A 22,550-nucleotide genomic window follows, 5' to 3' on the forward strand; every position below is an offset into this window, starting at 1 on the left:
TATTTACTGGGCATGTCACTGACCCAGAGGATTAGAAGAGCTACCATTAATGATAACAACTGATATTAATGACTGATGATTATGTCTAACAAGTGCCTTTTGTATCTCATTCCATTTTGTTTTGTTCCAGCTGAAGGTTTTGACCCAGCCAAGAGTGTGGTTAGATGCAGCAACCCAGATATTTTTCTCGATGTCTTTGGGTTTTGGAGGACTTATTGCATTCTCCAGCTATAACTCACCAAAGTAAGCATGAATGTAACAATGGTATTTCCTGTAATCAGCTCCTCAAGTAAAGGAACTTGCACACCAGGAGGAAAGGAGGACTATTACAAGAATTAAAGACTTTCTCAGAGTTAACTTGGAGATCACACTGTGTCACATTAGCTTATCATGTTCATGCCACTTTTATAGATTGCCATGTCTGTGAAAAAAGGCATTGCACACCAAGTAAGTTCATATAAATGAGTTAGATGCCCATACATTAATATCTCACAACGTATAAGATTCCAACAATCTTTCAAGAAAGTGCCACCTGAGTGATTGTAAGTCAAAGTGAGGCATCATGGTGTTGAAGAGAAAACAAATGAGGAATCTTAGATGATTTTTTTTAAAAATGAGGCAGTTTCCCAGTGCAATATATCCGATCACCAAGTGTCTTCACCACACCTCCAGCCTCCGGTGCAAGCTCTGCATTATTGATAATGTTTATCTGGCAGAGGACATATACAAATTAAACTTGTAGATCACACCAAATTGTATGGACTTGAGCAAATCGAATTAAAGAGCAATTGGATTTACATTAATGTGAATAAGTTGCATTTCAGTGTGACAACCTCAGGATGTACCAGTGCATTTCACTATCAATTGTACGTTGAAATGCAGCCAGTGTTTAATATAAAAAGTGAAGTGACCAATTTCCCCATAGTAAGCTCCCATAAACACAATAAACAACTGGGGAATTCATGTTAATGTTTTTAGTTTGAGAGCTAAATACTGACTGTGATACTAGAAAAACTTCTTCATTTTCTGACTAATTGAGAAGATGGTCATTTGGTTTAAAGTCAGGTTGACACGCTAGCCTGTATGTCATGCTCACATCTTTGGAGTGTAGTATGAAACCAACACCTTCTGATTCAATGATGAGAGTTCTACCATTGAGTCACTGCAGTTTGGGATAGAAAGTCCAATTTTAGAAAATGACCTTACAATAGGTGTTTGAGCACTTGGGTGCACTCAATAATACCTTGGCCTATACTTAAGAATGAAGCAAATGGCAATAGAAGAAGATTATATGGCCCTTTGAGCCTGCTCCACCGTTCAACATAATTATGGTCAATCTTTGCCCTCAACTCTACTTCGCTGTCCACTCCCTTCATTTCCTGACATACTAGAAATCTCTCAAACAGAATATAGAATGAATGATATCAGCTGATCATAATAGAAAGCAGCTTTTAGTCTGTTATTATTTTAACAGGACATTCATTCCAAATGGCAATAAGGAGTATATCATAATCTTAAAAGGAAACCGAACTGAACAATTACTGTGATTTGCACCTATCACTATGACAACTCATACTCTGGACCAAGTCTAGAACTCTAGATCCCATTGAATGGACTTTGACTACTGAACTGATGAGATGAATAAACATAACAGTGACTAAACTACTTAATAGTTTGAATTATTCTCTCTAGCATTTGTGAGGCACAATTCAGGAATGTGGAATCAAAAGTAGAAATTACTTGCAAAGCTCAGCAAGTCTGGCAGCAGCTGTGGAAAGAAATCAGAGTTAATGTTTTGGGTCAGGTGAACTTTCCTCAGAACTGGTAGTAGCTAGGAAAATGACGGTTTATTTGTAGAGGATAGGGATGGGATTGGGGTAAAGAGTAAATGATAGGTGGGGATAGAGCCCAAAGAGAGAGAGAGCAGTTGGACAAACAAAGGAATGGACAGCGATCTGACTAGGAAGGTGAATAGCTGTTAATGGACACTGTTAGTGGCCATCAATGGGTGTATTTAATAGCAGACGATGTGATAACAAAGCCTGGTGTGTGGAGGTTGGGATAAGAATGTGGGAAAGCTGAAGCCCTAAAGTTATTGAATTCAATATTGATTCCAGAAGGCTGTAATCCATCACACATCTATTGTCCACATTATGTCCACCATCAGCACATTGTGGCTACAGTGTACACCATCTACAAGATGCACTGCAGTGACTTGCTAAGACTTCTTTCTCTGCACCTCTTAACTTTGTGACTTCTATTGTTTAAAAGGATAAGGACAGCAAGCAGTTGGGCACTCCGTCATCTCAAGGGTCCTTCCAAGTCATAACCACCTTGACCTAGCACCACAACATTGTTCCTTCAATTTCCCTTGGTGAAATCCCTGGAACTCTCTTTTGGACAGCACTGTGAGTGTTCCTGCACCACATTGACTCCAGATGTTCAAGAAGACAGCTCACCAAACACTTCTTACAGGCAATTTAGGAAGGACAACAAATGGTGGTGTCACCAGTGATGCCTATTGACCACAATGCATTAAAAACAATATTGGCTGCTTTATCTTTCCTGGTTAGGAAGCAATTTCATGGTATAGACCAGGCAGTCAATTGAATAGGAACGTCTTTGAATGCTGTCTGTCAGGTAGTTGTTTTGGTGAATGAATGAACAAGGTAAAAAAGGACAGAAAATGGGTTACAAAAGATTAGATGGATAGTTTCAAAAAAGAATCTGTTCTGCTTTTCAGAAATGACTGTGAAGTGGATGCGGTAACAGTAGCTGTTATCAACAGCATTACATCGATTTTTGCTTCAGTCCCCATCTTCTGCATTCTTGGGTTTAGGGCAACCACTGCTTATTGGGATTGCTTAGATTCGTAAGTAAAATTCCACAACATACTTTCACGTTAATGTGTACTTACACATCAAGCAAGCCAGTTTAATCAAAAATGTAATACGTCAGAACCTTACATATCAGACATTATATAAAATTATTATATTTCACTTTCATGCTAATGGGTATGTGCCTAAAATGCTATAGACTACATAGCAATGGGCTGACACTGGAAAGTGGGATTGGATTAGACTCTGGGACTGGAAGCTCTGAAGGTATAGGCACAATGGGCCAAATGGCATCCTTCTGTGCTGTAAATTTTCTGTGTTCCTAATTAAGGATGTTGTGAAACTTGAAATGATTCAGGAAAGATTTACAAGGATGTTGCCAAGGTTTGAGGGTTTATGCTATGGATGGAGGCTGGGGCTGTTTCCCTGGCGCGTCGGAGGCTGAAGGGTGACATTATAGAGGTTTATAAAATCATGGGGGGACATGGATAAGATAAACAGACAAGGTCTTTGTCCTGCAGTTTCCAGAACTAGAGGGCATAGGTTTAGAGTGAGAGCAGAAAAATTTAAAAAGGACCTAAGGGGCAACTTTTTCACACAGAGGGTGGTGCGTGTATCGAATGAGCTGCCAGAGGAAGTGCTGGAGGCTGGCAACATTTAAAAGGCATCTGGATGGGTATATGAATAGGAAGGATTTAGAGAGGGACATGGGCCAAAAACTGGCAAATGGGACTAGAAGAGGTTAGGATATCTGGTTGTCATGGACAAGTTGACTGAAAGATCTGTTTCCATGCTGTACATCTGGATGATTCTATGACTCTAATACTTTTTTTTCTACCCTTAACCCTGAAGAACACTTGATGTCACAGCAGGATTTCCAGACTTAACACCTATAGTAGCCTTTAGGATCTTAAATTAATGTCCTGTTGGGTTCTTAAACTACGAACAGTTGAATTTCTGTGCAGCTTTTCTCAGATCGCTTACTATAACTTCAGCGGAAGATCAATGGACAAAATGGTGTCATGGATGTAGTTTTGGAATATGGCTGATGATAGGACACTATGTTATTACTTAGCATTTTATGACCATTATAGATTTGGATTGAAAGGGCTGGAAGTTTATCCACTGCAAAGGAGTGACAATGCTAGGTTCAAGGCAGCCAAAGAAAATTGAAAAAGATACAGTGCTGAAATCCAGTCGCTATAAGTGTCATTGACAGATGATGACTTTATAAGAGCATGCTGGGAAGCAAACTTAGGGAACTCAGAAAGAAATAAATGAAAGGGATTTGCATTGAGTCAAGTGACAGCAACATAGGATTTTTGAAAGGCAGGGTGGGTTGGAGAAGATTGAAGGATTCAGGAAAGATTTTTCAGGGGAAGGTGATTAACACCAGTCTTGGCAAACTTACTCGACAGTGTCCAAATTATGGGCTCTTTGAGACAGAGCTCAGTGAGCTGAGTAACATGTTTTGTCTGACCAGATGGACTGAGAGGTGGGCTGAGGGATGAATCACATGTCCACAAGGTATGAGCTTAGAATGGCTGATGGAGGTACTGTGAAATGATATAGTCATAGAGTCATAGCAATGTATAGCATGAAAACAGACCCTTCAGTCTAACTCATCCATGCCAATCAGAATCCCAACCTAATCTAGTCCCATTTGCCAGCACTTGGCCTACATCCCTCTAAACCCTTCCTATTCATATACCCCTCCAGATGCCTTTTCAATGTTGTCATTGTACCAGCCTCCACCACTTCCTCTGACAGCTCGTTCCATACACACACCACTCTCTGTGTGAAAAAGTTGCCCCTTAGGTCCCTTTTATATCTATCTCTTCTTACCTTAGTTCTGCACTTTAGTTCCGGACTCTTCCACCCCCTTGTCTATTTACTCTATCCACACCCCTCATGATTTTATAAACCTCTATAAGGTCACCCCTCAGTCTCTGACGCTCCAGGGAAAATAGCCCCAGCTTACTCAGCCTCTCTCTGTAGTTCAAATCCTCCAACCCTGGCAACATCTTTGTAAATATTTTCTGAGCCTGGAGGCAATGGATTGGAGAAGGCTGAAGGACATACCAGATTGAGGGAGCAAACAGGCAACTGGATAGTCAAATGGATGCTACAATCTCTGCAATGAAAAATCCATAAATTCCTCATCTCCAAAATCTTGGCCACATCAGGCATCTTAATAGCAGTTCTATTTCTAAGAGAAAGATATCATTCATCAACAAGACAATGATCAATGTGTTTACCTGCTTTTTTATTTCATCGATTATTTGTACTAAGTGAGTTGGTGGGGGATGGAAGGTGGGGACAAGAGTCTTGCTAGACTTCCAGCTGCTAAATCATTGAATGTTTGTGTCCTGACATTGCTTTCTGTCCACAGCAATATATTGCTTATTTCAAATGAATTTGAAATTCAGGATGGAAATGTTACACGAGATAATTACTTTAGTTGGATGAATGGTCTAAACGTTACTCACCATGACAGAATCTTGGCACTTACTCTGAAAAGTTGTGTCCTGAAAGACTTTCTCGATCAGGTAATTGTATTCATTTTTCCTTAGCAACATTTGGCCCATGTTAAGTTTGTTTCATAAAATCTGAAACCCTGGAATCGGAAGTTAGACAGGATTAACGCTTGTCTGTTCACATCACAGATTGGCACAATACAGGAGGAGGTAGAATAATCCAATCTGCCCCAAATCCTTTATAGAAACAAAAAGAACTGTGGATGCTGTAAATCAGAGACAAAAACAGAAATTGCTGGAAAAGGTCAGCAGGTCTGGCAGCGTCTGTGGAGAGAAATCAGAGTTAACGTTTCGGTTTCTGAGGGAGGATCACTCGACCCAAAATGTTAACTCTGATTTCCCTCCACAGATGCTGCCAGACCTGCTGAGCTTTTCCCGCAATTTCTGTTTTTGTCTCTGAGCCCAAATCCTCTGCTGTTTCCCTAATGTCTCCACTTTAAGTGTTTATATAGTTCCTTTTTGATAGCTAATATACCTTCCAATGTATTTTCAGGCAGTGCATTCAAATGTGTAATAACTTATTTTATAATAGTAGTTTTCCTCATGTCATCTCTGGTTCTGTTGCCAATTATCTTAAACCTGATTCCCTACCTTCTGGTATTGAAAACAATTTCTCCTATCACCTATCAAAATCCTTTCTGATTATGAATGCCTATGATGAATCTCCCATTAGCATTCTCTTCCCTAAGGAGAACAGTCCCTGCTTCTCTGCTTTCTCTGTACAAGTGAGGTCTTTGCTCCCTGGAACCACTTTAATAAATGTCCCCTGCAGCCTCTCTAAACCTTTGCCATGCTTTCTAAAGTTTGCTGTCAAAAATATTCAAGCAGGGGCCTAACCAGTGTGAAAACATTCCACAGAAGCCAGTATCCTATCACCAAGTCACCCTTCATTTACACCTGCATAGCATTTGACACTGATCCAGCTTCCTCCAAACCAGCCCTCAGAGTGTGCAGGATTGTCTGACACTCCTGTTTATATCTGTTAGTCAGGGCTCCCTGATTGGACCATAGAACATGGAACATTACAGCAGAGTATAGGCCCTTCGGCCCTCGATGTTGCGCCGACCTGTCATACCAATCTGAAGTCCATCTAACCTACACTATTCCATGTGTGTCCATATGCTTGACCAGATTAGTAGCCCCAGTCAGGGAACTCATATTCTGTGAGGGCCACCTGGCTGACCTTGTACCAATCACTACACGCTTTTTTATCAATATTTAGCCTAACGTACATAACTTTTTACTTCCTGCCTCTATTTATAAAGCCAAGACTCCATTCGCCTTTCTTCTCTTACAGACTTTTCATCCTTATCTTGGCACCTTCTAAGACTTATGGACATGCAGTCCCACATTTCTCTCTTTTTGCACCCCTTTAAGATTGGACCATTTATTTCACATGGCCTCTCTTTAATCTTGGTACCAAAATGAATCATGTTTCTCTGCACTAGTTCCTGATGAAGAGTCTGAAACGTTGTTTTCCTGCTTCTCGGATGCTGCCTGACCTGCTGTGCTTTTCCAGCACCACACTCTCAAAACTAAATTTAATCTGCTTTGTGTCTCCCCATTTCATTGGTGTTTCTACATCCACCTGAAATCTGTTACCAGCATTCTCATTGTTAATGAGTTTAGTACCTCATGAAAAGTTTGAAGTAATGCTCTAGAGTTCAGATCAGTAATAGATAGCAAAATTATCCCAGCCCCAAATGCAGAGAAACACACAACCTCTGGTCTATAAAGCAACTTCCACAATGACTTGCTACTTTATGTTCCTTTGCCAAATTCATATTCATGCAGCAATCCCCCCTTTTAACCCCATTGGTTTCTATTTTGCTACGAGTCTATTTTACACAAAGTCTATAATTTAATGAAAGTTGGAAGTCCATGTACACAACAGCAACTGCTCTGCCCTCATTAGTCTTCTCTACTACTTCACCAAACATTTAATCTGACTCATAGGATGGAACTTTGCTCACATCTTGCTGCTTGCAAGGAATTCACATAAAACAGAAGAATTTCATCCCAGTTCCAACTCAGACTGGTAAACAACTCGTGTGTTTTTGTTAGGTTAGAAGCGCAGGTGATGTGCGATGGCTGTGAACTATCAATGCAGAGCTTCAGCTTTGAGTGAAATCAGTGGGCTAGAATACAAGAAAATATATTAAATATGTGCTCCCAAGCAACAGCCACCCTCACCCTGAACACTTCATAAACGTAAATTCAGAATCAATTAACCTCCCTTTGTGTTGTACCATTGTATGATTCTCTGATGATGATATCAAACTGATGAACATATTTGAACAGTTTATACAAAATTTATCTTTTAATATTTATCTCTTCATCATCTTCACAAATCAGATTATCTAGTCTTTATCCCTTTTTTGGGTTTGGGAGCTTGCTGTGCACAACATGGTTGCTGTGTCTCATGCATTATAATAGTAACCATAAGTCACTTAGTGTTGCATCAGCTGAAAAACACATTGGCTGTCCAGGAGTCATGGAAAGTGCATGTTAAATGCTAGTCTTTCTTGTCTGTTTAAAACAGAATAGCTAGGGCCTTGAAATTAGACTGTAACTAAGTCAAAGGTTCAGTCAATGTCATAAACTAGAAGGTCAAGCAATATAAATTATCATAACGAAATCATTAGGTTGCAACATCGTATGCTTTGTATCTCTAGGACTTTTACCCTGCCTATTTTCCCTCAGTAAAAGGAACATTAAGCTATTATTAGTAGCAGTCCTGACCCACATAGCAAGATACTCTCGTAATGCCATCCTTTCTAAAATATGTGTTCAAAACAACAGGTAGGGAGTCATTGTAGCAATCTATGAGATAGAGAAGGTAGGGAATGGGAGGAGAAGCATTGGGGAGAGAGAGGTTAGAGTTTGCCTTGTGCTTAACAATGTAACTTTGTTCATGTCGGTGAGCAAAGCAGGTGGTGAGGTGCCAGCCTTTGCTCAGTGGAAACTACCTCCCTCTAAAGAAGGAGGTCATGGGTTCAAATTCCACTCTACAGCATTGCACCAAGTCTGACTATTCAATGCACTATTGAGGCAGTATTTCAAATGAGGTGTAGGCAATTCTCTTTTTGAAAGGGTGTTTAAATAGTTGTGTTTGTTTGACAGTTTTATGAGCCATGAAAGGATCAAAGCCTTTGAAGAGATTTTTGCACGGCTTATGTTTGAATTACTTATTTTGACTGTTGTGAAACCATCCTAAAGATTTCCCAAGGATATAGTGGAGCTGAAGAGCTCCTCGCATATGGAGTGAGTGAACATGGAGGGACATGGCTGTATAGTGGGCCATGATAAATGGGATGACTGTGAAAGATAAGAGCTTAACACTTTTGTGTAGAACAGGGCTGTTATACATCAGAGACAGACCATTTAACCTCGACATTACTCAACCCCGTTCCCACCTTGTGTATGCTTGTAGAAGGGGTGTTTCCTAACTTCAGCCTACCCAGACCACTCAAAACATTCTTAAGCAGGCAGCCCTAGACCTAACTTTGCAATTTGTTTCAGTAGGTGTACAGTGAAAATTTCCGGGAGTAAGATAGCTAGGTTGACAGACTAAAAATGTCTTCACAAAATTACACAATGAAACCCAAAGAACAGAATAAATAACCCCTACAGAATTTAACCTATCCAGCTAGACTTAATTATGCTGTTCCGAATGCACACAACGGTCCCAATAAGCAAACTCCCTTTAAAAAACAGTATAAATGGAACACATGCTTGCAGGTTGAAGTTGAAGGCGGAAAGAGAGAGTTTCCACACAATTCCCTGTTGAACTTCCCAGCTCAAGATTGAACTAAAACTGCTCAGCTCAGCTAGAGAGCTGACCACTCCCCTCTCGTTATACAGGTCACTTCAAAAGTATGACCGCTTTGGCCTGAAGTCTCATCTGTTTACATATAAACAAAAGGCTTCTCAAAATCCTTTTCACCTCAGTGCCAAAACAGTCCAGCCCAGTCTAGATTTGACACAGGCAATTGACACGTTGGAACTTGACCCTCAAATTTATCTCAAGGTGTTTGTGGAACCTTGTTGTGTACAACCTGGCTGTGATGTTTCCACAGCACCTACACTTCAAAAGTACCTTGCCTTTAGATTGTTTGAGACCTTCTGAAATCTAGAAAAGTGCTGTATGACTGCATCATTTTCATTCCCCCTGACAACAAAAAGGTAGAGCTGGGTTTTAATACTGTTCAGCAGAGGGTCGAAGAGGAGGAGCAGAATAAACAGTGTGAGAAACAAGGCCTTAACACTGAGGTGAAGATTAGAATTATATCAGTGTTGTAAATGTTTGGGTGCAGTTTGGGGGCACAGAATTTGAAGGAATATTACTGAACGGCTAACCTGTGAATAGAAGCGAGCGTTATGGGAAGTTATTTCCACATAGTATCATTATGGGCTTTAGTTTTAATCCGTAAAAATGTGTGAGTTGGGGTTGAGTGATGGGTAGCAAAAAGGAAAGCTTCAAACTCAACCTCAACCTGCCTTCAACACACCCATTCCACCTTTCATAGGAATGTTCAAGATAATCCATCCACTCTCAGGAGGCAGGTTAGATATTTACGTGTTATGATAATGCTGGGAACCTTGTATTAAATCAGTTTTACTGTTGAGTGGCTGTGTTTCCCAGGCCTTGGGAAATCTGGCAACTGAAGGGAGGCATGGAGCATTTTGGGGAAAAGATGAATCATACAATCCCTACTGTGTGGAAGCAGGCTATTGAGTCCACAACGGCCTTCCAAAAGGCGTTTCACACAGCCTCACCATCCTACCCTATCTCTGTAACCCTGCATTTCCCATGGCCAACCCACTTACTCTGCATATCCCTGCACACTATGAGCAATTTAGCAGACAGTTACCTGAGGCTGGAATCGAACCGTGGTCCCTAGCGCAGTGAGGCAGCAGTGCTAGCCACTGAGTCACCATTCTGCCCCTAACCTGATGAGAGGGAATCTGGTGATGTGCCCCAGTCATCCTGTGAGTGGGCTTGGGGGACCAGGAGTACTTTTGCCTGGATTACCAAGTATCATGCCTGAAATCAAAAACCCCATCCATTTCATTCCCTTCCCTCTCACTTTAGGATTGAGGACAATGCCCATTGGAAATGTAGCTATCTCTGGGATCAGGGATTGGATGCCCTGCAACATCACTTCATTCAATCAGATCTGCAATCCTTCACCTTGACGCAGCTCAACGTCTCTTCCTTACCTGGTCCTACAGCTATGGTCAGATCCAGAGCATTCCTCAGTGAGGGGAGGATGAGGCAACCCTAAGCTGACTAGTAAAGTCAAGGAAAGCATAAAAAAGAATGTGGTGAAGCTTAGTAGGATGTCAGAGGATTGGGAAGCCTTTATAAACCAGCAGAGGACAACTAAAAAAGCAATAAGTGAGAGAGAAGATGAAATATGAAGGCAAGCTAGCTAGTAATATAAAAGAAAAGAGCAAGAGGTTTTATTAGTTACATAAATGAAAAGAGAGAGATAAGAGAAGAGCAAGAGTTCTTATTAGGCTGTGTGAAAGTAAGGCTGGAGGCATAGTACTGGGGAGCAAAGAAGTGGCAGAGGAACTGAATAGGTACTTCACATCAGTCTTCATAGTGGAAGGCACCAGTAACATACCAGAACTTCAAAACAATCAGAGGGCAGAGGTGAATGTGGTAGCTATCACTAAGGAGAAGGTGCTGGGGAAGCTGAAAGTTCTGAAGATGGATAAATAACCTGGACCAGATAGACTATATCTCAGGTTTCTGAAGGAGCTAGCTGAGCAGATTGTGGAGGCATTAAGTGGTAATCTTTCAAGAATCACTGAAGTCAGGGTGGGTTCCAGAAGATTGGAAAATGGCTAATGTTTAAGAAGGGAAGAAGGCAGAAGCTGGGAAACTATAGGCCTGTTAGCCTGACCTTAGTTTTTGGGATGATTTCAGGGTCCAAGATGAAATATGAAGGCAAGCTAGCTAGTAATATAAAAAAAAGAGCAAGAGGTTTTATTAAGTTACATAAATGAAAAGAGAGAAATAAAAGAAGAGCAAGAGTTCTTATTGGGCTGTGTGAAAGTAAGGCTGGAGGCATAGTACTGGGTACTTAAAGTACATGGTAAAATAGAGCAGAGTCAGCATGGTTTCATCAAGGGGAGGTCATACCTGACAAATCTGTTAGAATTCTTTGAGGAGGTAATGAGTACGTTAGATAATGGAGAGTCAGTGGATGCAATCTAATTGGATTTCTCAAAGGGTTTTGACAAGATGCCAGACAGGAGACTGTTAAATAAAATGAAAGCCATGGTATTAGGGGCAAGGTACTTGCATGGACAGAAGATTGGCTAACTGGCAGAATGAAGAGAGTGGGGATAAAGGTGTCTTTTTCAGATGGTAGCCGTTGACTTGGGGAGCTCTGCACACATCACTGTTGGGACCACAATTATTCATGTTACACATTAATGATCTGAATGACCTGAGGGCATTGTTGCTATGGTTGCAGATAACACAAAGATAGGTGGATCAACAGGTGGTGTTGAGGAAGTGGGGAGGTTGCGGAAGGACGTAGACATGATAGGAGAGCAAGAAGTTACAGATAGAATACGATTTGGGAAATTGTGAGGTTATACACTTTGGCAGGAAGACTGGAGACTATTTCCTAAAAAGAGAAAGACTTCAGAAATATTAGGCACAACCAGAGACTGGTTTCAGGATTCTCTCAAGGCAGGTTCATCTAGCAATTAGGAAGGAAGATGCAATATGTATTCAGTTTGAGAGGGCAAGAATACAAGAGCAGAGATGTACTACTGAAGCTGTATAAGGCTCTGGTCAGACCACACTTGGAATATTGTGAGCAATTTTAGGCCCCATTCCTAAGGAAGGATGTGTTGGCATTGGAGGGGATCCGGAAGAGGTTCACAAGAATGATCCCAGGAATACAGGGCTTATCATATGAGGAGTGGTTGAGGACTCAAGGTCTATATTCGGCGTTTAGAAGAATGAGAGGGGATCTCATTAAAACTTACAAAATATTGAGAGGCCTGGACAGAGTGGACTTGGAGAAGATATCTCCATTAGTAGGAGAGACAAAGACCCAGAATGAAGGGATGACCCTTCAGAATGGAAATGAGGAAGAATTTCTTCAGCCAAAGGGTGGTTATTTTGTGGAATTTATTGCCACTAAAAGCTGTGAAGGTGATGTCATTGAGTGTATTGAAGACAGAGATAGATGGATTTTTGATTAGTAAGAGGATCAAGTACTGTGGGGAAAAGGCAAGAGAATGAGGTTGAGAAATAATTGAATGGTGGAGTAGACCTAATGGGCTGAATGGCCTAATTTTGCTCCTATATCTTATGCTCTTATAGCATAGATCCAAATGTATTAACTAGGGTGGCCTCTGGAAAAGGAATATAGTGAAAAAATGCTGAATCCCATCAAAGTGTCAGAGCTCCTTCTCTCCAGAAATGCAAACTTCATAAGAATTTTGTTAAAATAAGGTGTGCAGCAATAGCTCCATGATATCAGAGGGATATTGAAGAATACTGTGCAGGCGTATGCACAGACTGCTGTGAAGAAATGCAAAGATAAACTTGTTTTCTTGCTTTATTAAAGCCAAAGTAGATGACAGCAACCCTTTCAAAGCTGAACTACTATATGCCTTAGTGCAGCGGGTTCCCAAACAGTGGGTCATGACCCCTAATGGGATCACATGACTGAATTGTGCTGTTGCTAAGCAGCAACATAGATTAAGATCTGAACAAAAACAGCGGCAAGGCCCCTCTAAATCCTTGGGTGTCTCTTTAGTGCCTGTGGCCTAGTGGACAGGCCTAATTGCTTTTGTAATATATAAAGGCTAGGGAAAGGTAGGTTTTTGTTCAGCAAACAAAACCTTGCAGTTTAAAAAATTCTCACCATGTTGAACTTGTCCTTCCATGTCTCCACTCCCCACAGTAGCTAAAGCTAACTCCTGACCAGGGGCCATGCAAAGTCTGGGACATTAAACGAGTGTTGCACTTGGGAAATAGTTTGTCTTAGAGCAAGGAACAACCAAAGCTTGTTGTCAATCATTGTTCTTGTTGATTTGTTCATGCAAGATATAAAAAGTTTGATATTATTTTTCTTCCTTTTCTTGAACAGAGTACGTCTGGTACTGGCCTTGCCTTTATAGTTTTTACTGAAGCGATTGTTCGAATGCCTGTACCCCAGGTATGGGCGGTTCTGTTTTTCGTCATGCTATTCAACCTGGGCCTGTCTTCCATGCTTGGCAATATACTGGGCATTCTTACTCCATTGTTAGATCTAAAGGTGTTCCCAAAATGTGTTCCCAAAGAAATTATTTCAGGTAATTGGTTATTCTTACTGCACAATTTACATGGAGAGTGTTGCCTGTAAAACCATTCAACGACATTATGTTGCAATCTCTGCCCTAATCACGTAGTATTGCTCCTTTCCAACATGTAGGGAGATGTTCCAGGGGTTCATTAAGATCCCCTGCCATTTTTCTCTATTGTCTGTTAAACTGGAATAATCTACAGGCCCTTTCAATATTTCATGGAACTCAGTACAGGTCAACTTCACACAACATTTTTTAAGTTTGGATTCATTCTAATGTCTTTCATCTGATCCTTTTCCACGGCCTCTATTTAACCCACATTGTGAGGAACCCCAGCTGGACACTGTACTCCAGTATTCTAACCAGAGGCCTGTGTCGTGACAGAATGCTCTCCTTTGGTTCATCATGAATGAATTTCACACCCTCTTCGCTCTAATTCCAACATCTCCATCTGTATTGATGAATCTTTGGAGTGATCTGTGCATTATAAAACCTAACTCTTTGCATGAGAAGTGATTTTCTTTTACACAATCCATTTTGTGCATTTCCAAAGGTCCCTTCTTGTTCCCATGGCATCCCTTAGAATCCCTTCAAACATCTTCCCAGAGGAAGAGGGAGAACTGATGCCATTGTAGTTCCTTGGCTGTAATTTGACCTCTTTCTTAAATATCGGAATAACATATTCTAGCCACCTGTCCACAGGAATTCTCCCTGACCTCTGTTGAAGATATAGGCTGAAGACACACAGGGCATTTAGCAAATCTGCCACAATCTGTGTATGAATGTGAACCTATCTCCTCCTACAGTATCTTCCTATCAACCTACATCTTGCTGAATGCTCTTATTTCTGACAGAGCTGAAATATTCTCACTTTAACCATGAGCATTATCTATTTTGTCAGAGGGTTCTTATTTAAACTTATGGTCAACTTTGCCTTCTTCCATTGCTGCCAATTACCTCATAAGTGAGAGCCATCTCAAACCCACTCCATATTAGGATTCACAAATTCCATCCATCATAACAGCTGACTGCTCAAGGGAACGTGGTTCAGGTCCAGTGTGGTCTTACACATCAAAACGTGTGACACAGATGCACTTTCATTCATGAAATAATGCTTAGGAAGTATACAGCCTTGTGGTCTCCCTCTCCCTTGCCCCTTTCCCTTTTCACCACTCCATCTCACTGCTGAAGACCAACCGTCAGGCCACAGCTAATGAGGAGAAAGGACTTGACATTGATGGCCTTCAAAGGGACGGACTCCTTGTAGAGGCCTGGCAGGCCAACAGTTACTGAGGCCTGAGGCCTAGTTTCACACCGCTCTTGGGCCTTTATGTTGAGGTGAAAAATACCTTCTACTTCCTGAAGATTTTTCTCATCAGCAAAATTACAATACTGTTCACTTTAACTAGCATTTCTCTCACAATCCCAACCAGTGCAAATCTTCCTCTTACCCAGAGGAGGGTGGGGAAGTGTCCAGCTGTACTCTACATTCCTAAAATGTTATGACTCAGCTACAATGACTCCTTAGGGATGAATTTCAACCATGGAAACCATTTACGTCATTTTTCCAGCTTTTTCACTGAAGTTTCACAGAATTGTGAGGGTACAGAAGGAGGCCATTTGGCCCATCAACTCTGCACTGACTCTTCCCATAACTCTGCCACCGTTTCCATTTAAAATGAACATTTGATGTCCTCAGCTGAATGTGCCTCCAGCACAATTCCAGACCCTAACTACTTGATGCATGAAAAACTTTGCAATCGCTTCATTTCCAAAGCACTTTAGACTTGTTGACTTCTGCTCCTCAATCCATTTAACATGGAGGAAACACTCACACAGGTTAACCCTGTACATTTTTTAAACAACTAGTTGTTCTGCTACTTCAAGAACATCACTAAGAAAATGTTTCGGCAATGTATGTTCTAATCAACTCTTGTTTTTATGTCTTCTTTAGCCATAATATGCCTGATATGCTTTTCAGTAGCACTTACTTTCACAACAGCATCTGGGAGTTACTGGCTGACAATTTTTGACAATTATGGAAGTGGTCTGCCTCTTCTGATCGTTGCCTTCTTTGAGCTGATTGGGGTGATTTATGTTTACGGGTTTCGTAAGTAAGTAACAAACCTACTTGTCAGCATTTACCACTTCTTTCAGACGGTGTTTCCAAACAGTGATCTTTAATTTTTTAAAATCGGAAATGTCTATTTTATCCCATTCCCCTTAAACAGCTCTCGCTGGAATAAATGTCACAATAACATCATTTAACTATCGTTTGCTTAAACCTTGTTAACTTCTGAAGCCTTTGATTCATCCAACAGTAGGTTGTTAGGAATGTCACACTGTAACATACCCTCCTTCTAAGCAGGAGAAAGAGAGAACTGCAGATGCTAGAGATCAGAGTTGAGAGTATGGTGCTGGAAAAGCACAGCAGGTCAGGCAGCATCCAAGGAGCAGGAGAATCGACGTTTCGGGCATAAGCCTTTCATCAGGAAGTTTCCTAATGAAGAAAGTTTCCTGATGAAGGGTTTATGCCCAAAACCTCAATTTTCCTGCTCCTGGATGCTACCTGACCTGTGTGCTTTTCCAGCACTACACTAATCTTGACTTTTAAAATTAGGTTTCACCTTTTCAGGACAGAGATGAGGAGTGTGTTTCTCTTCTCTGAGAGTGTTGCGATATTTGTAATCTTCTCTCTCTCTCAAGGAGGCAGGGTCATCAAATATTTTTCATGCAGGATTTAAAGAGTTCTGTTAGCCAAGGGAAACAAAGATTATTTGGAGTTGATGGGAATGTGGAATTCAAAACACAGACAGATCAAGTCACGATCTTATTGACCAGCAGAGCAGACTCAAGGGGTGGAATGGCCTTTGCCTGTTGCTAATCTGCATGCAAAGTTCTCATTTGTATATTTAAAATTATGAATCCTTGGCCTTTTCTGCTCTAAGGAAAATAACAGCCCCAGTCTATCAATGACAGCAATCCCTTACACCTGGATCCATAGTCTCTCCAGGACATCCTTCCTAAAGTTTGATGCCCACTATTGGGCTCCAGCCTGGGCTAAACTGATGTTTTATATGAACTTAACCTAATTTTCAGGCTTTTGTACTCTCTACCTTGACTTATAAGGGCCAAAATCCCATTGGCTTTATTAACTGCTTTATGAAACTGTCCTGGTGTCCTCAATAGGTTATGTATAAACAGTCTGAGCTCTCAGTAATCCAGCAACCACTTTAACATTGTACCATTTATAATCACAGAGCTATACAGCACAGAAACACACCCACCAGTCCAACTTGTCCATGCCAACCAGATATTCTAAATTAATCTGTTCCCATTTGCCAGCACTTGGCCCATATCCCTCTAAACCCTTCGTATGCATATACTCATCCAGATGCCTTTTAAACATTGTAATTGTACCAGCCTCTACCACTTCCTCTGGCAGCTCATTCCATACATGCACCACCTTCTGCGTGAAAAAGTTGCCCCTTAGATCCCTTTTAAATCTTTCCCCTCTCACCTTAAACCTACATTCTCTAGTTTTGGACTCCCCTGGCCTGGGGAAAAGACCCTATCCTCGTGATTTTATAAATCTCTATTAGTTCACCCCTCAGCCTTCGATGCTATAGGGAGAACAGCCCCAGTCTATTCACCTGCTCCTTATAGCTCAAACTCTCCAATGCTGGCAACATCCTTGTAAATCTTTTCTGCACCCTTTCAAGTTGAACAACATCTCTCCAAAGCAGGGAGTCCAAAATGTTTCCATTATCTCTCTTAAATACTTTTCTGCACTGAGTTTCATCTTCCATGTATCCATCCATCCCATCAGCCAATGGGTTTTATTACCATTCTCCTCAGTGTTTACTCCACTTTCGAGTTGTATGCCATCTCCCAATATCACAACATGTCCTCGACTTCCAAGTCCAACTCATTGATCGATATCAGAAACAGCAGTGGTCCTGGTATTGAATCACAGGGAGACAGACTATATGCCTCCACTGACTGTTAAACAACCATTCACCACAACTCTCTGTTTCCTATTTCTTTGCCAAGTTGTCAATTCATTCTTCTATTTTTCCTTTTATCCCGTTGACTTCAGCTTTGCTAACAAGCTTAATGTTTGATTGTTTTACCAAATACCTTTAGAAGTCAATATCAACTCCTCTGCCCACATCACCTGATCAAAAAAACCTCTATTTAGTTCATCAGACATAATTTCTCCTCAACAAGTCCACACTGGTCATCATTTACAAGTCCATGGTCATCAACAGGCTGGATTCTCATTTCTAAAAACTTCCCGACCACTTACATTAAAATTATTGGCCAGTTTCTTTCATTTCTCAAACAGTTGCAATTTAAAAAAAATTGGCAGCATTCTGTATCCACAAAGGATTGGAAGCTTGCCTCCAGCATTCTGTAATTTTGGCCGATAACCTCCCTCAGAAAACAAGGATGCATCCCATAAAATAAGTGACAAATAATGGTTTCCCAAGCAGATTATTGCAGATTAAACTGCTGGCCCAATCACCTAAGAATCACAACACTCTCTCCTCCTCGTAGCTCTTATTTTCCAGCTATGGCATTGAGACATACAAGGCTCTAGAACACCTACAGTGCAGACAGAGGCCATTTGGCTCAAAAGGTCTGCATTGACCCTCCAAAGAGCATACCAACCAGATCCATGCAGGATGACTATCCCCATAACCCAGTGTTTCCAATGGCTACCTCACCTAGCCTGCACATCGCTGGATACTACAAGGGTGGCTTGGTGGCTCAGTGGTTAGCACTGCTGCCTCACAGCGCCAGGGACCCGAGTTCAATTTCGGCCTTGGGCAAATCTCTTTGTGGAGTTTGCACATTCTCCCTGTGTCTGCGTGGATCTCCTCTGGGTGCTTCAGTGTGCTCCCATAGTCCAAAGATGTGCAGGTCAGGTGAATTGGCCATGGGAAATTGCCCATAGTGTTCGGTGCATTAGGCAGAAGGAATGGGTCTGGGTGGGTTACTCTTCGGAGGGTCGGTGTGGACTTGTTTCCACACTGTAGGGAATCTAATCTTTAAAAAAATTGCCATAGCCAATCCACCTAACCTGCACATCCTTGGGAGGAAACCAAGCACAAAATGAAACTTACATAACCATGGGGAGAACATGCCCACTCCACAATGACAGTCACCCAAGGATGGAATCAAACCCAGGTCCTTGATACTATGAGGCAGTAGTGCTAACCACTGAGCCATCATGCCACGCTAAATTCTGAAGGCATTTGACTAGTCAGATGCTGAGTGATTGTGTCTGCTGGTTGAGAGAATCGAAAACAAATGGAATGGTCCCTGGAGAAGGGGTTAATCATTTAGAACCGAGATGAAGAGAAATGAATTCACTCAAAGTGTGCATCTTTGGAATTCTCCACCATTGAGTATATTGAAGAGGTTGAGACAGACAGAGTTTCAATCTCTCAGAGAATCAAAACATACTGGGAGTAAGCAAGAAATTAGAGGTGAAGTCAGCCATGATGATATTGAATGACAGAAGAATTTCTACAGGCCGGATGGTCTACTCCTCCTCCTGTTGCTTACATTGTTGTGTCCTTTCTCTCCTGAAACTAAATCAATCGATGTTGGTAATGTGGGTTATTCCTCACCATGCAGATAATTGCAAACAAACACTGTTTCTCACTCAATTGGGTACGTTGGATTATCAAATGTACAAAGAGAGAACAGAATAAGCCATTTATTTGAAATTATACCAAACATGTCAGGAAAATTAAACCCTCTCTCTTCTCAGATTCTGTGATGATTTGGAATTTATGACTGGTCGACGACCAAACTTTTACTGGCAAGTGACCTGGAGGTTTATCAGCCCTTTACTGTTGCTTTCAGTCTTTGTGGCCTTTGTTGCAATTGAAGTTCAATCTCACCTGTCGTATGAGGCCTGGGATCCGAATTACGTACGTACCTTGCATCTTGAAATACAGCCTGAGTATTTTATTTAATATCTCCAAGAAAACTTTCTACTTGTCTTTATTGATCAGTGCATTGAGTATAAGAGTTAGGATGCCATGTTGCGGCTGTACAGGACGTTGGTGAGGCCACTTTTGGAATACTATGTTCAATTCTGGTCTGCCTCCTCTCAGAAGGATGTTATTAAAAGGGTTCAGAAAAGATTTACAAGGGTGTTGCCAGGGTTGGAGGGTTTGAGCTATAGGGAGAGGCTGAATTGATTGGGGCTGTTTTCCCTGGAGCATCTAAGGTTGAGGGGTGACCTTGTAGAGGTTTATAAGATCATGAGATGGAATGGACAGGGTGAATAAACAAGGTCTTTTCCCTCGGCTGAGAGAGTCCAGAACTAGAAGGCACAGATTTAGGGTCAGAGGAGAAAGACTTAAAAGGGACCTAAAGGGTAACTTTTCCATGCAGACTGTGGTGCATGTATGGAATGACCTGCCAGAGGAAGTGGTGGAGGCTGGTACAATTACAATATTAAAAGGCATCTGGATAGTTTTATGAATAGGAATGGTTTAGAGGGATATGGGTCAAGTGCTGGCAATTGGGACTAGATTAATTTAGGATATCTGGTCAGCATGAATGGGTTGAACTGATGGGTCTATTTCCGTGCTGTACAGCTATGACTCGTGTAGGTTCAGTTATTATTTTAAGTTTGTTCATGGGGACGTGGGCAAGGCTGGTGAATCATCCCTAATCGTCCCTTCAAAAAGTGGTGGTGAGCCATTTTCTGGAACTGCCGCAGTGCATGGTGGGAAGGTACACCCATAATGCAGTCATGAACAGGACTTCCAGCGTTCTGACCCAGGAACATTGAAGGATAGGGATGGTGAGTAGCTTGGAGGGGAACTTGCAGGTGATGGTATTGCCATGCAACTGCTGCCCTTGTGCTCCTCACAGGTCGATTTGGAAGCTGCACTTCTGTAAACAAAAACAAACATATTCCAGCATTCCAATCCATGATACTTTGGGTGATATAATGACAATGATTTCAAAGAAGCAATTGGAATTTACATCGGGGTAATGTTGGGTCAGCTCGCTTTGTCGATAGTCTAATGTATATTTTCACACTCCTGATCAAATGGTGATGGTTAGCAATATTTGGGAACAATTTATGAATATTTTTCTCTAAAACTGAGACCTATCCCCACCTGTCACATCCTTTCCAGTTTTATTAGGACCCTGCAGATTCTCTCTCACTTACCCTTTCAAAGCTTACTTCTTACATTGGAAATTCTTCCTGCTACTTCAAACCCCTTCCCACTAAACCTCTGTTCACTCACCTTCCTGATTTCAGCCCACATTGTTAGTGGTGCTAGGGTTCAACTGTCAACCCTTCTCTTTGCAAGACACCGATTAACATCCTGTTCCTCAAACCCAAACCAAAACCATTATCTTCAATGACCAGCTCATGTTTAACCTCCTTTCCCTTCCTAACATCCTCAAATTGTTGTCCTGGGTCTATACCAAAGGCTTCTGAATTAGCATTTCAGGATCAGCAATCATTTGTATTGGTGAGACTTGAGACTCCTTGTTTTAACAAACAAAGTTTTTTCCATGTTCTGCAGGTATGCAGATTGCTCAGATCAAATTCAGCACAGTCAGTGGATCTTAAAGCAGGGAAGGAGGTCCATTCTGCCCATAGTGACTATACTAGCTCTTTGAAAAAGCCATTCAATGAATCCTTCTGCCTGGTTGTTTATCCTAATGTCCACAGTTTTCCTTGATAGACAGACATCATTCCCTTGTCAAAGAAATCTATAAATCTATCAACCTCCCTCATCCTTGCAGGCAGTATGACACAGACCATGCATTGAACTGTGAAAATAATACATAATAGCAACTAATGCTTATATGCAATATTGGGAAAATGTCCCATTTACCAGCACATGGCCCATATCTCTCTAAACCCTTCCTATTGATATACCCATCCAGGTGACTTTTAAATGCTGTAATTGTACCAGCCTCCACCACTTCCTCTGGCAGTTCATTCCATTCACGCACCACCCTCTGCATGAAAAAGTTGTCCCTTAGGTCCCTTTTAAAACTTTCCCCTCTCACTTTAAACCAACACCATCTAGTTTTGGACTCCCTGACCCTGGGGAAAAGACTTTTGCTGTTCACCCGAGCTATGCACAACCACCTGATGAAGGAGCCGTGTTCTGAAAGCTAGTGCTTCCAATTAAACCTGTTGAAGTATAACCTGGTGTTGTGTGATTTTTAACTTTGTACACCCCAGTCCAACGCCGGCATCTCTAAATCGTGATTTTATAAACCTTTATAAGGTCACCCCCTCAGCCTCCGAAACTCCAGAGAAAATAACCCCAGCCGAATCATCCTATCCCTATAGCTCAAACCCTCCAATCCTGCCAATACCCTTGTCAATCTTTTCTGAACCCTTGACGTTTAACAGCATCCTTCCCATAGCAGAGAGACTAGAATTGAATGTAGTAATCCAAATGGGATGGGGTCAGGGTCTCAAGTTCTGGCAGGTCCCTCGGAGGTGATTGAAGGGTCTGCCATCATTAAGGACATGGGGAAGGACAGAAAGAGGGGAAAGACAACAAATGGATTAAGACTTCAAGTCGTTGTGTAGGGAAACGTCAGATTGCTGATTCAACAAGTTTAATGAGATCGTAGGTTACATTAAGTGAGCCACTGAACTGAAAAACAGGTCAATGCCTGCAGTAGTAATGAGGGGGAAGTGTCTGAAAATTTTCACAAATTAGGGCAATTGTAGATCCCAGTCCTGTGTGAATCAGGGGTTCTCCTGGGAGGTGGCCATTTGGGCCATTGTCCTGTTACAAACAACAAGCAGGTTCGAAGATCGAGGGCTGAGAGAGGGAGGGACTGT

At 41.5% G+C, this 22,550-nt stretch overlaps 1 protein-coding gene across 1 annotated transcript in view; it reads left to right on the forward strand.

The window, feature by feature from the left end:
- Nucleotides 1-22,550, forward strand: part of LOC140464902 (sodium-dependent neutral amino acid transporter B(0)AT3-like) — a 60,974-nt gene that overhangs the window by 29,195 nt on the left and 9,229 nt on the right. The window contains exons 6-11 of the mRNA XM_072560499.1: nt 131-243; nt 2,744-2,872; nt 5,230-5,386; nt 13,501-13,705; nt 15,651-15,810; nt 19,479-19,641. Coding sequence (XP_072416600.1) covers nt 131-243; nt 2,744-2,872; nt 5,230-5,386; nt 13,501-13,705; nt 15,651-15,810; nt 19,479-19,641 — 927 coding nt within the window. The remainder of the gene's footprint in view (nt 1-130; nt 244-2,743; nt 2,873-5,229; nt 5,387-13,500; nt 13,706-15,650; nt 15,811-19,478; nt 19,642-22,550) is intronic.

Source organism: Chiloscyllium punctatum, chromosome 41 (genome assembly GCF_047496795.1).
Source record: "Chiloscyllium punctatum isolate Juve2018m chromosome 41, sChiPun1.3, whole genome shotgun sequence".
Classification (NCBI taxonomy): domain Eukaryota; kingdom Metazoa; phylum Chordata; class Chondrichthyes; order Orectolobiformes; family Hemiscylliidae; genus Chiloscyllium; species Chiloscyllium punctatum.